This window comes from Atractosteus spatula, chromosome 13, assembly GCF_055471065.1.
Source record: "Atractosteus spatula isolate fAtrSpa1 chromosome 13, fAtrSpa1.hap1, whole genome shotgun sequence".
Lineage (NCBI taxonomy): Eukaryota > Metazoa > Chordata > Actinopteri > Semionotiformes > Lepisosteidae > Atractosteus > Atractosteus spatula.
Window position 1 is genome coordinate 40,314,646 of NC_142718.1, and position 15,677 is coordinate 40,330,322.

At 42.9% G+C, this 15,677-nt stretch overlaps 1 protein-coding gene across 1 annotated transcript; it reads left to right on the plus strand.

The window, feature by feature from the left end:
- Window positions 1-266: 266 nt before the first annotated feature.
- On the plus strand, window positions 267-14,849 carry mrasa (muscle RAS oncogene homolog a). Its single transcript, XM_088930663.1, has 6 exons — window positions 267-460; window positions 6,943-7,149; window positions 7,867-8,020; window positions 9,659-9,758; window positions 11,768-11,847; window positions 13,579-14,849. The coding sequence occupies exons 2-6, from the start codon at window positions 6,957-6,959 to the stop codon at window positions 13,676-13,678; spliced, it is 627 nt and encodes a 208-aa protein (XP_088786789.1). The 5' UTR covers window positions 267-460; window positions 6,943-6,956; the 3' UTR covers window positions 13,679-14,849.
- Window positions 14,850-15,677: the final 828 nt, after the last annotated feature.

Genomic DNA, 15,677 nt, shown 5'->3' on the forward strand with positions numbered 1-15,677 from the left:
TCTGGACCAAGCAAGTCTTTCGCACGAAGGGATAGTCCACTCTCTGCAGAAGGGGGTACACGCTTTCCACCCGTTAAATGCGCTGTTGCCATTTTCAGAATCAAGATGACTTTAACCCTTCTGTCTTTTTAAACATGTGTGGTTTTACAAGTAAAATGGCACAACACCACAGCAGAACGCGAGAATAGTTATTTGTCTTTGTACTGACGACGGAGTGCTCCCCTCTGAGGTAGTTCTATTTATAGTATCAGCTGTTGCAATATAAAGAATTGCTACAGTGTACATCTGACTGCGGAGAGACTGTCCCCCCTACCCTAACGGGAACGGGAATGTGATTTTTCTGTCGAGAGATCTTTATAAAATACTGGACACCCGCTGTCATTCCGAGCGAAGGAGACGAGTGATGAGGGCGCCGAGTTTGGAAAGCGGCTGATATTTGCTCCTGACCGCTCGTTACTTGGTAAGTTGTGTGGGTTGTATCAGGAGATGACGGCTCTTTGAATTGGTTAGCAACTGTGACTGGTTTAATTTTTCGGGGGGGGGGAGTTCGTTTTAAGTACACATTTCCCTGCGTCTTACCGTTATGCAGATGGATAGTTGTTGCTAAACTTTACCAAACTAATGGCGTTTATTACCAGCGGAGACATCCACACGACCCGTTGCTGAGTGGATTCGCAGGACGCGGAGGTTCGGTCTGGAAGAGCCGAGTCTGTTGCGCTTTTCCGATTCTCCGAGAAAAGAAATGTCATTTAAATATGGTGGTACATTTGTCACAATAATCCAGAGGGTTGAATAAACGGAGTCCCTTATGTTGTTGCCATCTTGTAAGAAATGCAGTATTAGCACGTTCATTCGTTTTTTTTTTCGCAACACGGTGTCGGAGAGTGCATGACAATATACTGTAGCTTGACAGCCCAGCTTTACCAGTCGGAAACATGAAGTACGCTAAACGTTTAACCGCAGTGTCTGAAATGCTGTTGTAAAAGCCATAGGCTACAAGACCGTGAATTTACAGCCTCGTAAGACAAGATCTTGTTGACATCGAGCGGCGGTGGATGGCATCAAAACTGAAGCCCGTCTACCGCGATTTCAAGTTTAACGCCTATGTGCAGTCTTGGCAGACAGACTCCAATCGCCGTTAAATGCATCTGGCAGCGTCGGCGATTTTAAACATTTGGGATATTTATACTTTCCAATATGGTGAGTGGGTCACTCAGCAGGCGCCGCTGTGAAGAGTTACAATAACGGGGTATTGTTTTGGTAGTGTGAGTCAGTAAAAACGGATGAGGTCACCACCCCTGCCTTTAGACTTTTTAAATAATATTTTATTGACTGTGGAGACAAAAACACCACCCTGCCTGTTTTAAATAATCGCAGATCGCTGTATTTTCACAGCATTTGTGCATCTGAGTTGTGAAGCATCTCGGGAATTCGCTACATGGGTTAAGCTCTTTCGTTTTGTTTTTTTTTTTAAATGATCGCAGCCGCCTTTAAAAAAAAAGATTTGAAGTGTAATGCGTATGTCTTAAGTCAGAAATATCAGATTTCAGGCTCTGACATAAGAGTCTCGCTGTGATGTGTCTATAAAAGTATGACAGTGGCACGCTCCTGTGAAGCTGGAATTACTCACAAGGGAAATTTTAAAACCAAAAGTTCCACGGATGTTTCTTGGGGGCGCAAAAAATGACTGTTTTTAAAGGAAACCAACTGAATATTACAGCATCTTGACTTTTCAGCGGGAGCACAGCTGCGGTGGGCAGAGTCACGTTGGGTGGGTGGACGGTGAAGGGTTGCTGCTGGGAGCATAAAGCCGGGCTTCTCTCGGACGTCTTGGCGATTTTATTATTTTATCTTATTCAGCTGGGTTTCCCTGAGGGTCAGCTTTGTCAAGCATATGGCCGCCAAGCGAAGGAGTGAATTTGAGAAGGGCATCCGTTTAGTGATCTCCGTGTTTCAGATGTGTCACCTGTGCGTGTAGCCAGCTGACTGAGTGAATACTTCACTGTGGCATCATATGTTTCCACTTAACAGCTGTAGTGCTGGCTTGTACTTTATTTCTGGGAAAACTCACTAGCCCATACATCGGGGAAAAAAAAAAGTCACGTAGCCTCAACTGGAAAAAAATCTCAGTGCTTGCAAATCCACCTGAACTCTGAACAAGATTGAATCTGCAAGTGGAATTCTTCACATTTAGGCAATGTGACTTTTTGGAAGTAACCCTGCCTTTCATACAAGCTCAGCAAGTCACCACTGCAAGTCTGAGAAGAAGTGCTTGGGCATCTCTTGGGAAGGCAAGATTAATACCATGTATTCAAATCTAATTCTGGTTTGAGGGGAGGGGAAAATGTGGTTACTTTGCTGTACGTGCTTAAAAAAAAAATCAGTTGCTGCCGATGAATTTAGTGGGTTTGTTTTCTGTGTTTCCTGGGCTATTTGTACATTTTAGTACAGATTTCACAGCACAGTCAGATTCTCTACCCAGGTAGAGGTAGCACCATCCTTATCCCTGTAAGGGCTGCAGTTTTCTTCTGAAAACAGAATGGTCAGACTACTACAGCCAAGGGCACATGACCTCCCACGGAAGATGACAGTGCAGTTTGTCAGAGCTCTGTTGGTATGCGTCTTTGGATTGTCATTTACTGTATTCTACATCCCTCCCGCCCCAGTTCAGCTCCGGGAATTATTTCAGCCTGACTTTGGACTTGTGTGCCAGCTACAACCTGAATATATCAACATTTTTTTTTTACTGTGTTTTTTTTTTTAAACTACTGCATAACTTCAGGTTTGTGTCCCTTCAGGGCTGAGTTTGTCTTCCCTGGCTGCAGGCCATGGAATGGTGCTCCCAGCCAAGTGTCCCAGCCCAGAGGAGAAGCCTGCCTTTGTGTTTCTCAGCTTGAAGCTCTCAAACATTACTAACAGCACAGGCCTGTGCGGAGCAGGGACTCTGACAGAGGTCCCAGTTAAAACCTGGACCGGCTCAGTCTCTGCGCTGGGAGGCGATTTCTCGCCTAATCCCAGTTTTCCCATCGCTCTCAATGGGCCGGGTGGACTGTTAGGCTGTTGCAGAGTGGCTGTCCCACTGAAATGCAGTTCCCAGGAGGAAGAAATACCTTTCCTGGTCTCGGCAGCGGGGCTACCCAAAGCTGAGAAAGGAAACTGCCTGTTTCCTTCCATTGTGTGGCAGAGGAAAAGCAGCTGTCTGAGTCCGAGATCATTTCCTATTGGATTAATGGCATTGTATTTTTTATCTTTTCAAAACGAGTCCCCCTGGGCCAGCAGCTTCAGCAGAACATGGACTGACAGCAGGCTGCTTGTCTACGCACTGTAAACGATGTGGGTCTGGTGCCAGGGCATAAATCTGCTGCTCAAACTGGCATCTCTGCCACACCATGTCTTGGGCCAAGGAGCCTCGTGTGAAAGAATTGCCCCGGCTGGCAGGGCAGGGCAGGGCAGGGCAGGGCAGTTTTCAGTGCAGCGGGGAACGTGCAGAAGACGGGGGCTTTGCTGAAGAGGTGAGACCAGTCTGCAGGGGTGGTTAATTGAGCAGAGACGATAGTACAAGCAGCTTGGTCCTCCCGAAAAAAAGAAAACAAAACAAATTTTGCAAAGGAAAAGGCCGATCCACCTTCCAGGACAAGGAATTCCAATGGGATGTTGCCTGGGGGGGCGGGGGGGAAATGAACTGTCACGAAGCATGCAGAAATAAGAAAGTGTTCGTGATGGGAAAGAGGTGTGGCACAGCTCCGAGAGGGAGGATTTTGTATTGGATCACCTTCAAGGAGATCTTGAGTGTCCTAGAGCCTTTTTTTGGCATGCCAGCATCTGTGCACAGCCTGACCCTGACTGGTCAGGGCATCCACCACAGTGGCTGAGCGGTGGGGAGCACGCTTCAGCAGAGCACGCAGCACGATCGGGCTTGTCCTTCTCCGGCCTGCCGCCCTGCCCTGGCACCCTCTGAGCTCGAGCCCTGCGGCTTCTCACGTGGGGTCATCAACTATAATTAACACAGTTTTAACTTAAACTGGCACACTTTCAGGTAGAAACCATAATTAATAATGTGATATGTGATCTTACTAGTATGACCCAGATTTGAAATCTGGTGTCCAAATGTAATTGCTTAGTTATGTTAAGCTGTAAACCTGCACAACCCCCCCCCCCCCCCAGAGAGAATGTACAAACTCCACACAGAGGGTACTGCAGCCCAGACTCGAACCCAGGACCCCGGACCTCGTGCACTAGCTGCCATGACACTGTGCTGCATAGAAGGCAAGGACGAGAGCCAGGGAAAAGAAACGGAATCTGTCACCTGGAGAATCGCAGTAAAATATGAAGATGGTTTATTTGTCGTAGGACATTAACGGACTTTAGTGCTTTTGCTGGCGCAGGGTAGCCTCTCCTGATTATGTGCTCGTGCCATTAACGCATACCAATTCCGTCAATCGGTTATGAGTCACTTCACAGAAATGACCCAGCCTTTTCGAGAGATCATTCCTAGATTCCCCGGGGAAGGCCGTGCAGGGGGTGGAGTGTAATTTATGTGAAAACGAAACTTGAGTTTGTCAGCCTCAGCTTCAGATGTAGAGAGGTGTTAACCATTATGTACAACGAAAACCCCGGGTTTCTAGCACAGACACTGGGAAGACCGTTTCTTCTGAGAGGTGTCAGCATCAGTTTCTGTGCACACTGTGTGCCTGATGCGTGGCTTCGTGCTGAAAACTGAAGAATTGCAAGTTCTTCTGTTTTTCATTTCATCATGGCTAAAAATTCTCTTAGACTTAACTTGTCTCGTGAGAATCTGTTTTTTCCAATTCTTTGGACAATAGGTAAGTCTTTAGAAGCCTCAAACAAGCTGAAAACTTTTGTTTCCAATCACTGGCCAGGACAAAGTTGGTTAGAAATTGATAAAAATCTCATTTTCCCCACAGCACACATAAGACGCTAACAGAAGGGCAGTAGACTCACTGACTGAAAAACGAGGGTACATGTATTGCAGAAATCACTGAAATCTGTTTAAGGCCATAATTAGGAAATTTCATCCCGTGCTTGACAATGTTGCAACAGGAGAGTTACTTAACATCCATTCAATTTCATCATTCATTAGTGCTTGTGCTCCGTTATGGTTACCTGTCAAAATAGAAAAGCAGTGAGTTTTTAATAGTTTTCCTTACATAGCAAGACATTCTTTCTGATGGAATAGCAGTCCTTTTATGTGAGCAAATACATGCATTTTCTTATCAACTGTTTAATACTGTACTGTAAGTTCCCTAGCGAAATAAGAATAACATTTTCTGTCTTTTACGACAAATATATATATATATCTGAAAAGCAGCTTTCCAAATTGTAAAGGCACATAGCTCAGATAGAAAAAATGTGCAAGGACGCTTGCAATAAGTAGTTGTTTCTGCTTGGTAATAAGACACCGTAGTTAACAGAACATTATTCTTGAGTGAAATAAAACAATGAGGACAGTCTCTTTTAGAATAGGGTACTGAGATACGAAAATGATGTTCACACAAGTAAGAGAAGTAGGCAGGCTTTGTGTCTCCTTCGCCAGAAGCTTATCTTAACCTTGCCTTGTCACCAGCAGTACAGTGCAGTTCCCACTTCCCCACTTAGCCAATCAACGTGCTCGCATGTCTTGGCATGTGGGAAGAAACTGCTGTTCATGTGGCTTGAGAGGAACATGCAAACTCCACACGGAAGGTGCATCTACTCAGAATCAAACCCGGGACCTTAAGGCTGTTGCGCAGTGGCACCAACTGCCTCACTGCCTGGAGGTTAAGAGTTAAACAATGGTTAACACTTCAGGAAAAAAAATATTTTCTTAAAATAATTATTTGTGTTATAAAAGTACAACAATCGTAAAGATTTTGTCTGACAACTTTCCCTCTCTGCCATTATCATTTTCTTATTCACGACCTCCAGCATAAAAGAGATTCTTTCAGATGGCAGTCTCACACGCTTTAATGAACATAAGTGCATTATCAGCAAGCAGTGATAGTGATCATGGCCCGTATTTTCACATGGGGATTTAAACCGCTTTGCATACGATTATACAGCTGCAGTAACCTAAACATGAAGTCGTGACACGTACAGATAAACCTGCGTAATAATATACCACGGATCATGTACAAGAAATGCCGTCTCTGCTGCTATGTTGCTGAAGCAAGGCAGGATATTGTGTTATTTTTCAGAAACAGCCAAAGGAAAGCCACAGTTGCAGAGCATAGTAATCCACATGTCTAGACCAGGTTTCCTGGCAGTCCAGTGTTCTTGCTGAGGCTGGGAAAGGCTCTAATCATGGCCTCCATCAGGCCTGTGTAAGGAAACTGCTTTGCTTTTCCTCTGTGTGCGATGCGTCAGAATTCTGAGCTGGGTTTGGGCTCAAGCCATCCCAACACTACGAAATGTGATGAAACTTTGTATTCGATACCCTGAGCCCACCTGCCTGGAGTCTAAATCATGCTTACTTAAGGTCACAGCACGTGGTGACATTCTTTCTTCGTGCTTGTGAGAAATTTTTTTTTCTCATGGCTTTTTGAAGAAGGGGGCAGCTCTGTGGCATGTCGTCAAAAGAAAGATAGATACTTCACTCTTCTATGAAAGGATTATGGCACCCTTTAACATTGCAATGAGATCCAGTCGCACCCAGTCTGTCGTGAGCATTACCTCTGTACCTCTGCCTTCCTGGCTGTTATTCTCTACACAGCGGGAGACTGTCTTCCGAAGGTGGAAAGCAGTAGTCCAGTCGGGGGGTTCAGTCAGTATTGGAGTCACTGCAGATAGCCGGTTAATTGGTGGTGAGCGTCTTTTGTTCTCCGACTGCAATGTTGCAACGTCTTCTTTCCCCGATAAGACTGAGGCAGGATGAAACGCACTCTTGTCCGTTTTATTGGAACTGTGCCCGAGCATTAATGTCCTCGGATATTTTCGGTCTTCCAGGTGTAACCGTAGCCATGGCAACCAGTGCTGTTCCCAGTGACAACCTGCCAACGTACAAACTGGTCGTGGTGGGGGATGGAGGTGTGGGAAAAAGTGCTCTTACCATCCAGTTTTTCCAGAAGATCTTCGTGCCCGATTACGACCCAACTATAGAGGACTCGTACCTGAAGCACACGGAGATAGATGGGCAATGGGCAATTCTTGATGGTAAGTCTAATTCTTCATGCAGTGCATCGTGAAAACCCCCAAGCTTTCCTGTCTCAATCAGCAGGACAGTAGTCTTTTTTTTCTTTCTTGCATATTTGATTCTCCGAACACAGCAGGATATCTTCCTTATTTTAAAGTAAAAGAAATAATGGCTAATCTTTGTAGATTTGTGACTCATTCAGGAAATGCAGCTGTACTGCGAGCAGAATTTCAGGCATTGTTCAGAATACATGATGAAAACCGGAGCAGAATGCTTTGGTTGATTTGGTAGGTGGAGAAGCTGTACCTTGTTTTAACAATGTTTTTATTTTCGTTCTTCTGTGAACCACCAAGTACCTGGGGCTTGTGGAAGACATCCAGTGTCTGTGTCTTCCTCTTCTAACCATGTGTGCTGTTAGGCGAAGCAGTTTAATTGGTCTAAATGCACCAAGTCTAGGAGCTTTTCAAGCTATACTGTGTTTTGTGATTGACCAAATTTAGATATTTTTGACTGGTTCTTTGCATCTAACCCAAAACAATCTAGTCAATAGTTTGTTAAAAACTAGAGGTGGGAGGCTTCTCTGTTGTCTCCTGTGAAATGGAATGCAGAGGAGAAGTTTTTGTTTTGAAGACGTTGCACTCTGCATGCGTGACTAGTCTGTGATCTCTTGCAGTGCCTCCTGGTAAGATGAGGTATGAAAGCTCCTGATGCTCTGCCTGACTTCTCTCCCTGTGCAGTTCTGGACACAGCCGGGCAGGAGGAGTTCAGTGCAATGAGAGAACAGTACATGAGGACAGGTGATGGCTTCCTCATCGTGTTCTCCGTCACGGACAAAGCCAGCTTCGAACACGTGGACCGGTTTCACCAGCTGATTCTCAGAGTAAAAGACAGGTAGGCTTGTCTTAAGTGCGTCACTTCTCATTCGTTTCTTTCCTTACCACGGCAGGACTGCCCTGTGGCCAATTAAAAAAGGCTGATTAGAGGCTATTGCTTGCCTGCAATGATTATGTGCTGGGTAGGGGGGGGGGTTCAGGGCATTATTGGCTTAATGTTAAGAACACACAATTCTTCACAATTCTGGATGATAGATTAACAGCAAAAATATTAATGTTTTAGAAGGTAAAACCCTATATGTTAAAGCCTCTCACATTATTACATTATTTCTGATTTCTCAGTATGTCCATCCATGTGCATTTTCTGCCCGCGTTATCCAGTAGGGGGCGCTGGGGAGTCGGAGCCTATTCTGACAAGGCAGGGTTCGTCCTGGGTCTGGGCCAATTTTCCCAGAAGCCAGTTCACCTACCAGCTTGTCTTTGGACTGTGGAAGGAAACCGGGTCCCCAGAGGAAACGTACATGAACGGGGGCGAACACACAAACTCCACACAGACAGCACCCTAGAATCGAACCCAGGGCCCTGGCACTGCGAGGCAGCAATGCTAACTGCTGCACCACCATGCTGCTTTTCTCAGTATGTGTACAAGTGAATTCGTTTTTGTATTGTAAGACAGACCCAACAAATTTACATTTCCCTGCTCTTAACTTATGGCAGTGAAAAATAGCGTTATGTACAGCCTGAAACCTGAAGCACACAGCTGAAATATGTTTCTCTGTACCTTACCTTGGAGTATTGGTACTAAACAGCTCTGATAACAGACATGCTAGGAGCTGCTGTGTTTAACAGACTGGGAGGGAGGTCTAAGCCTGAAGATGTGGCAGGGGTGTCTAACAGTAACAGTCTAACACTTGCCAGTTTTTTAAAATGTAGACTAAAGAGAAAATGTCTATAGGAACAACATGGGCTACAACTATCCAAATACCAACAATTGTTTGTGCTTTGGGTAGCATACACCTACTTATGTCTTTGCAATCGCACACAGGCCTACAAAATGTGGCGATTTAATGATCTGCCTGATGTGTAGTTAGTCTTCAAGTGCAGGAACTCCAGGCAGATCACAGTTAGTGTGGCAGGACTTACTTTGTGAGCCCCACTGTGTGCAGGCGACCCAGTTTCTAATCCTATGCATGTTATTCACACAATAATAATCGAGGAGTTGTCCTTAGGGGCGAAGCCTGCGACTCTCCGGGGTCGTGCCCTTCCTTTGTCATACAAATTAACTTGCTGATGAACTCTTGTCAGTAAATAAAATTCTTTAGCCTTTTCCACTCTGAAGTATTTCCTTCGCTGAAGGAAGGGTGTTGCCTCATGAGATACTGGCTCCTTCCTCGCTTAAATGTGTTTAAACCCTGCAGACTACAGTCAAATACCACAGCTTTCATCCACCCCTCTTTCTGGAGATAGGAATTAATCTCCTTTTCCTGTAATACCACTGCAGAAGGCAGTACGGCTAACCGCTAAAGAGCTCTGCTGATCCAGTACAAGGCGCTCCTGTGAAGAGAGTTCGGAATGATAGGCTTGAGAACATGAGCTTAAATTATAAATGTGAAAAGCATGGAATGCTTTTAATTCCCAAATGTAAACTCGTGTCGAAATATAAAATGATGCATAACTTTTGTTCGTTCTTTTTCAGAGAGTCATTTCCTATGATATTGGTTGCAAATAAAGTTGACTTAGTACACTTACGGAAGGTTACGAGCGAACAGGGCAAAGAAATGGCAGCTAAATATAACGTAAGTACATAAGTTTCATGGTCTTTGTGAGTGGAGGGTCAGTGATGGCTGACACCAGCAGGATCACACTTTCCTGCCCAGCACTACCGTTCCTAATTCTAGGTCCTTGGAAATCTGGAATCCTACTGCCAAAAATATGGGAAAACTCTATAGCCTGGAGAGGCAGACAGCAGACGGCTATAATGATTTTGATCTAGTTTGTACTTGTAGTTGACTGAATGACCAGTCATGTAGCCACGGAGAATCATATTTAGCAAAGTTAAGCGACCAGGCTTATGAAACAGTCAACTGAAAAGTTTCTGAAAGGTTTTACATTTATTGCTTTTTCTGTAATCTAAAATAGTCCTATTAAAATCCAAGGGGATACAGGACACTCACAGAGGACAAACAGTAAAATATATACATTGGCTGGTTTGCCTCTTTCCTAGACATGCATAACTTTTTTTTTATAATATTAAAAAATAATCAGTGATTTCATTTCTTAAGCCAGCAGCCATTATTTCTCTATAAATGGATGAAAACGAACTGTGAATTGAATGAAGTGAGCAGGCCTCCTGATAGCCCATCTGGTCTGTTGCTCTGGGTTTCGGACCCCACTGTCTTTTTTCCAATGCCATCTGCTGCTGCTAGGAATTAGCAGAACTGCATTTCCAGGATTATGATGCCCTGTGTGAGCCAGTGGAAATGCAGTCCAGAAGTCTTCTTCTTTTGTGCGATTAGACATGTGACACAAAACACAGCCCACAGTGCTTTCTTCTAGAATCTAGATTACAAGGATCTTCATTTTAACTTCCTGTTTTTCTGCACGCTTGCTTAAAAATGGCAGTAATTAGAAGTTATCATATTTACTTCTCATCTGAGTAATTGTAATTATGAAAGTGCAAGGTTATTTTTCCAGTTGTTAGACTATGGCATCTATATAGACTCATGCTGCTGTTCCTATTGTAGTGACTTCCCTCAGCTGCTCTCCCATTGACTAATAAAATTCACCAAACCTGTGAGGCCGCTTAATTTTCTTCTGTTAATTAAAATTATTAGGCATAAGCTTGTTGGAAAGAAACTTTTCAACTGCTTAAAAGCGAGCAAAGTCTTTAGTTGCACTCAAACATTGGAGAATGGTTAATAGTCTTGTATGTGCTTGACATTTATTATTAAATTAAATTTATTAAAATGCATAGCTATCAAGACCAATGAAGGTGAAATCTTTTAAAAAATTAAATTGATGAAATTAAAATGTAACAATGTGTTGGGTGCTTCTGCCTACATTCAGTGTAGAGTACAATTTCCCCTAGTGACAGCAGTATAATTGAATATGTAATTCTCATTGTCAGAGTCTGGTCCTGTTGTGGAGTCTGTAAGTCAGTGCTGCTGTCAGACAGGTCTGACTGTGTGATGCACAACTGCTTCATGATTAAGCCCAATTGAATCATTAGTTTTTGATTGGTACGTGACAGATGTTACAAAGCCACAATCAATAATGGAATAAAAGTCCTTTTTATTGTGAACTGTACCAAAAAAAGCTGCCTAGGAAACTTGATTTCTGAATGTCCGATATGAAAATTAACTGTCCTCAGTGCCATTATTTATAGCTGTGAATTGCATGAAACAGCACAAGGTAATTTACAATATCATTGAAATTCACAATTTTGATGTAGTGTCTGTTTATAGATGCATATTGGTTTCAGGCAGATTTTTATGCAACATAAAGTTTACCCAAAAACCAGAGGAGACTGGTGATTCATGAGATTGATGAGATTCATGAGTATCTTCTTTCCATCTGGACATGAATGGAGAGATCTTGAAGATACAACAGTCTATTATCATTCAGTACTCCAGAGATTTTACTTTATTTTCTAATTAGTAATTGGCACAGCACAGTTTCAAGAAGGTGTTAATCCCCAGAATAGAATTCTTTAAAGAATATTATTTCTGAAGGTGTGAAATATTTGTCTGTTAAAGATCCCCACTGCTCTGCTTCTCCCATGATAATAGTTTGTCTTTTTCTGCAGATTCCTTACATAGAAACCAGTGCAAAAGATCCCCCCCTCAACGTCGACAAAGCTTTCCATGACCTTGTTCGGGTAATCAGGTGGGTCACTTGAAAACGTTGTACGTTAGCTAACGTTGTGTTTGCTTCTGAGAGACAGAAAAACAAACCTGTGCAAGAACGTGATGGTCTCATCTGGGTTGTTGCACTCCGCCCTACTGAGAAAGTGTCCGCGATCCGAGACCAAACCTGTGTAGAAAAATAATTTACAGAACTTTTTTGTCCAGAAACACTGGAGTGGTGGAACTAGACATGATGTCAAGAAGGTTGTTTTTGTTAGGTTATTTCAGAAACGTCTTCATGGATTGCAGTTCTCGCTCTGTCAAGGAATTTACTCATGAGGATTGTATCGGTAAAACTGGACATGCCCACGCTTCCCAATTGTCATATGGGAATTACTTACTGGGATAAAGGCACTCCCTAGCAGGACACCAGGGAGACGGGAGGAAAAGAAAACTCCTGGACAAATTCCACACAAGCCCAGGAAGACCTTGGAACCTCCCCGCAGAACGTCCCCCTGTCCAGAGCCGAGCCCGGGTCACAAGACCGCTGAGGCAGCAGCAGCTGCCAGCTGACCCCCAGTCATTCCAGCAGATCACTGGCTCCAGTTCCATTCTTGCTGAAAGAGGCAAAGTTAGTTGTGTTCACTGGTACCTGTATAACATCCAGGCCAGAAAGCCTATGAAGTCTTTTGGTTTCCACTGGAAAATCTAGACGAAGATTACAATCTATTTGTGTGTGTTAAATGAAGCCTGAACCATTGATAAACCTGCTGAATTACTGAAGATTCTCTGATAACGGGATTCAGAAATGGTGAAAAGGACATTATGATGAGTTACTTCTTTCTAACACCAGGAAAATGTATACAGGATCTGTATACGTTTGTCCACAGCATTCTGGGTTTACAGCTGGGATTTGTGATTGAGAGGATGCAGATTGTAAAGGCTGCATGTTTAGAAGCCAAGAAGCTCTCTGTGAGCTTCCTGACAGGTTTATAAACAGGATTTGTTTTTTCTTCCATTTCATTGGACTGGAAGAGAGTATTAAGAAAGGAAAATAAAGAACTGGACACAACCAGATGTAAAAAGTGTACATGGTATGTTTGGGTGAATTATGAAACTGTATCTTTCCAGTGTTCTGCGTCAGCTCCTCTGACCAATCAGTGTAATCGCTCTGTCTCTGTGGCCTAAAAAAATCTTCTTCCTCCTTTAAAGATAACAGAATTATTTGTTTTGTCAACTAAGAGTCCAGCTGAGTCATTGGAACAATTCATCATTATAGGTGACTTAATTTATAGTGAGCTTGTTGTCTATACAAAATGAATTCTGTGCTTATATACTGAGTGGAGCTTCTTATCTCCTAGCAGGAATATAATATCTCTATCAAAACTGAGTTTTATTATATTTTAGATATAAAATATAGAAGTTAGGAATTTTTAATTGTATAGTGTCACCATCTTATACTATTATGTTATTTGCTTAAGAATTTCCAGAAAAAAAAATCTCTTTTAAACACATCTATATCACATATCAAACCGAGAAGGTTACTTTAAATTCACTCCTGGAGAAAAATAAACTATCTGGAAATAGGTTTGAAAAACTTGTTGTTTAATTTAGCAGCAACCTAGTGTTTCATTTGCTCATATCTTTTGAAAGTGAATCTTAATCCCTTTTTAAAGGGGCACAGAAAAGGCTTTTAAATTCTTACAGCTGCTCTTTGACTAGACAAGCCGTTTAAAAACTGTTTTCCCTCTTCCTGCCCTTCCTCCCGCAGGCAGCAGATCCCGGAGAAGAGTCAGAAGAAGAAAAGGAAAACGAAATGGCGTGGAGATCGGACGACGGGCTCTCAGAAACTGCACTGCGCCATTTTGTGATGGACTCCTGTCCTGGCTCTGGGAAGTGTGACGTTTTAAGAGGAGGACTAAGGCAAAAGCAAAACAAGACTCTCGACTCTTTGATCTCCCTGCAGACTGCATCCTTACCCTCCTCGAGTCATTTCTGAGGAAGGAGCAAAGCCCACCGAGACACCAAGATGGAATGAGGCACTGCTCTCTTCCTAGGTGTAGGGTGCCGGCCTTTGTAAAGTATTGAATATGGTAAAGGAAGGCTCAGAGAGGGATACAGTGGTTCCACTGTACTTCTGTGAGAAAAACACTAAGATCCCCACTTTAAAATTCTTGTGCTTATGTGGCGATCCCTGGGCAGCCATTTTTAAATGAAGAAAAACCCTTTCTTTAATTCGATGGAGAGACTTTTTTTTTACGGACATCGGAGACTTGGTATTTTGACAAAAGAGAACGTGGTTGTTCGTGTTTGGACCAAGAACTGTGCCAAAAAACTAAACTGAAAGTGAAGGGAATAAGAATTTGGACGTCAAAATTAATTCCAGCTGCCATGAGACTCCAGACGTTGTCAAATCGTGGAAGGTGGCCAACGTGCAACCCATACATTCTAACAAAAAAACAGTTTTCTAACAAGACTTTTGTATTTTGGCATGTTGAAGATGTTCACGTCTCCCCTTTTCAGTTTTGCTTGACTAACGGAGAGGGATTGTACGAACTACAATACTTGCTAAATAGCTCTACTATTTACAGCGGATTCTTAAAAAAGAAAAGTCTTTGCACTGATGATATTCAGAGACGTGTGGATATGCTTCGAGTGTCTCCATTTATCTGCAAAGTGGAAAAGAGGATGATCGTGTAAAATTGAAGGCCTGTGTGCTGTATGTCATACCCAAGCCTAACCCTTACCTCCAGTAAAGTGCAATCCCAAGTCTGCCTCTGCCTGTACACTATGTGTAGTTTACATTGACTGATGAGCAAGTACTTGATAAAGTGTAATGTGTTTTTTAAAAAAAACAACAAATTCTAAAAAAGAAAATATTTGTCAAGCACAGGAAAAAAGTGCGGACAGCGATAGTGATTGTTGTGAAACCCGTGTTAAACACGAAAGTGTGTAAAACTGTCTACGCAAGTGCAAGGTATAGTGTTGTCAAATGAAGTTGGATTGTCTCTTTTGTAACAGTAAATGAATTTTGGTAACATGCCCGTTTTTGGTTTGCTCCTTTTGTTCTATGAATGACAACTGTACAGCTATGTATGCAAGACAGCTGTATGATCCACATGGGTGACTTTGAAAACGTCACTCTTGAGCAAGTCGGTAAATGATTCAAAGAGAGAAAAATGGGTATGACATAGTGCGGGGCTAATACAGTATATCCTGAAAAAATGCATAGTCTAGAATTCTTCCGTTAACTTAAACTAGTGTTTGAGGGTGTTGAAAGAATATTTGTCCAAGAAATTTCATTTCTATCATCAGGAATTGTGATCTAAGGTATTTGACACAATTAAGAGGATACAGTACATACACAGAGAGCAAAAGGACGTAGGGTATATTCATCACCGTCTCAGATTAAGAATGTGGGGGAGTTATGTGGACACTCATACTCAAGAAGTCTTGTTTCCTCAGTTGTTTACAAGTTTGATGAATGATCAGGGTTCAGGGAGAGGCTTATTAATCTCTTTTAAAAATGAAAAGATCCCAACACATTTCAGAGCAGTTTACTGCAGCCTTCCTTCCTCTTGTGTGTTTGGGTATTTCAATTTCTGCACTGCAGGAAGAATTCCATGCTTCCTCGATCTAAAATTATCCCGTAATTGACGGGCCAGTTACTGGCAGAAGTCAATTCTTAAGCCCCGTTCTTTGGGGCTTGGGGGTAGAGGAGCTGCTTTTCTCTAACAGCAGCTCATCCCGCTGGAAATGAGTGTTGCTATATCGTGGTAATATCATAGCACAACCAATTCTAGTCCTTCATCCCATAGTAATACTTTAAACTGCCGTCCTGTTGATTCTTCATCAGGATAGTGGGAGTTG

Excerpts from the sequence above, each read along its gene's own strand:
- mrasa (XM_088930663.1), top strand. The coding sequence starts at position 6,957 with ATGGCAACCAGTGCTGTTCCCAGTGACAACCTGCCAACGTACAAACTG. Across the intron at positions 8,021-9,658 it reads ATTCTCAGAGTAAAAGACAG|AGAGTCATTTCCTATGATAT; the intron begins GTAGGCTTGTCT and ends GTTCTTTTTCAG. Across the intron at positions 9,759-11,767 it reads AAATGGCAGCTAAATATAAC|ATTCCTTACATAGAAACCAG; the intron begins GTAAGTACATAA and ends CTTTTTCTGCAG.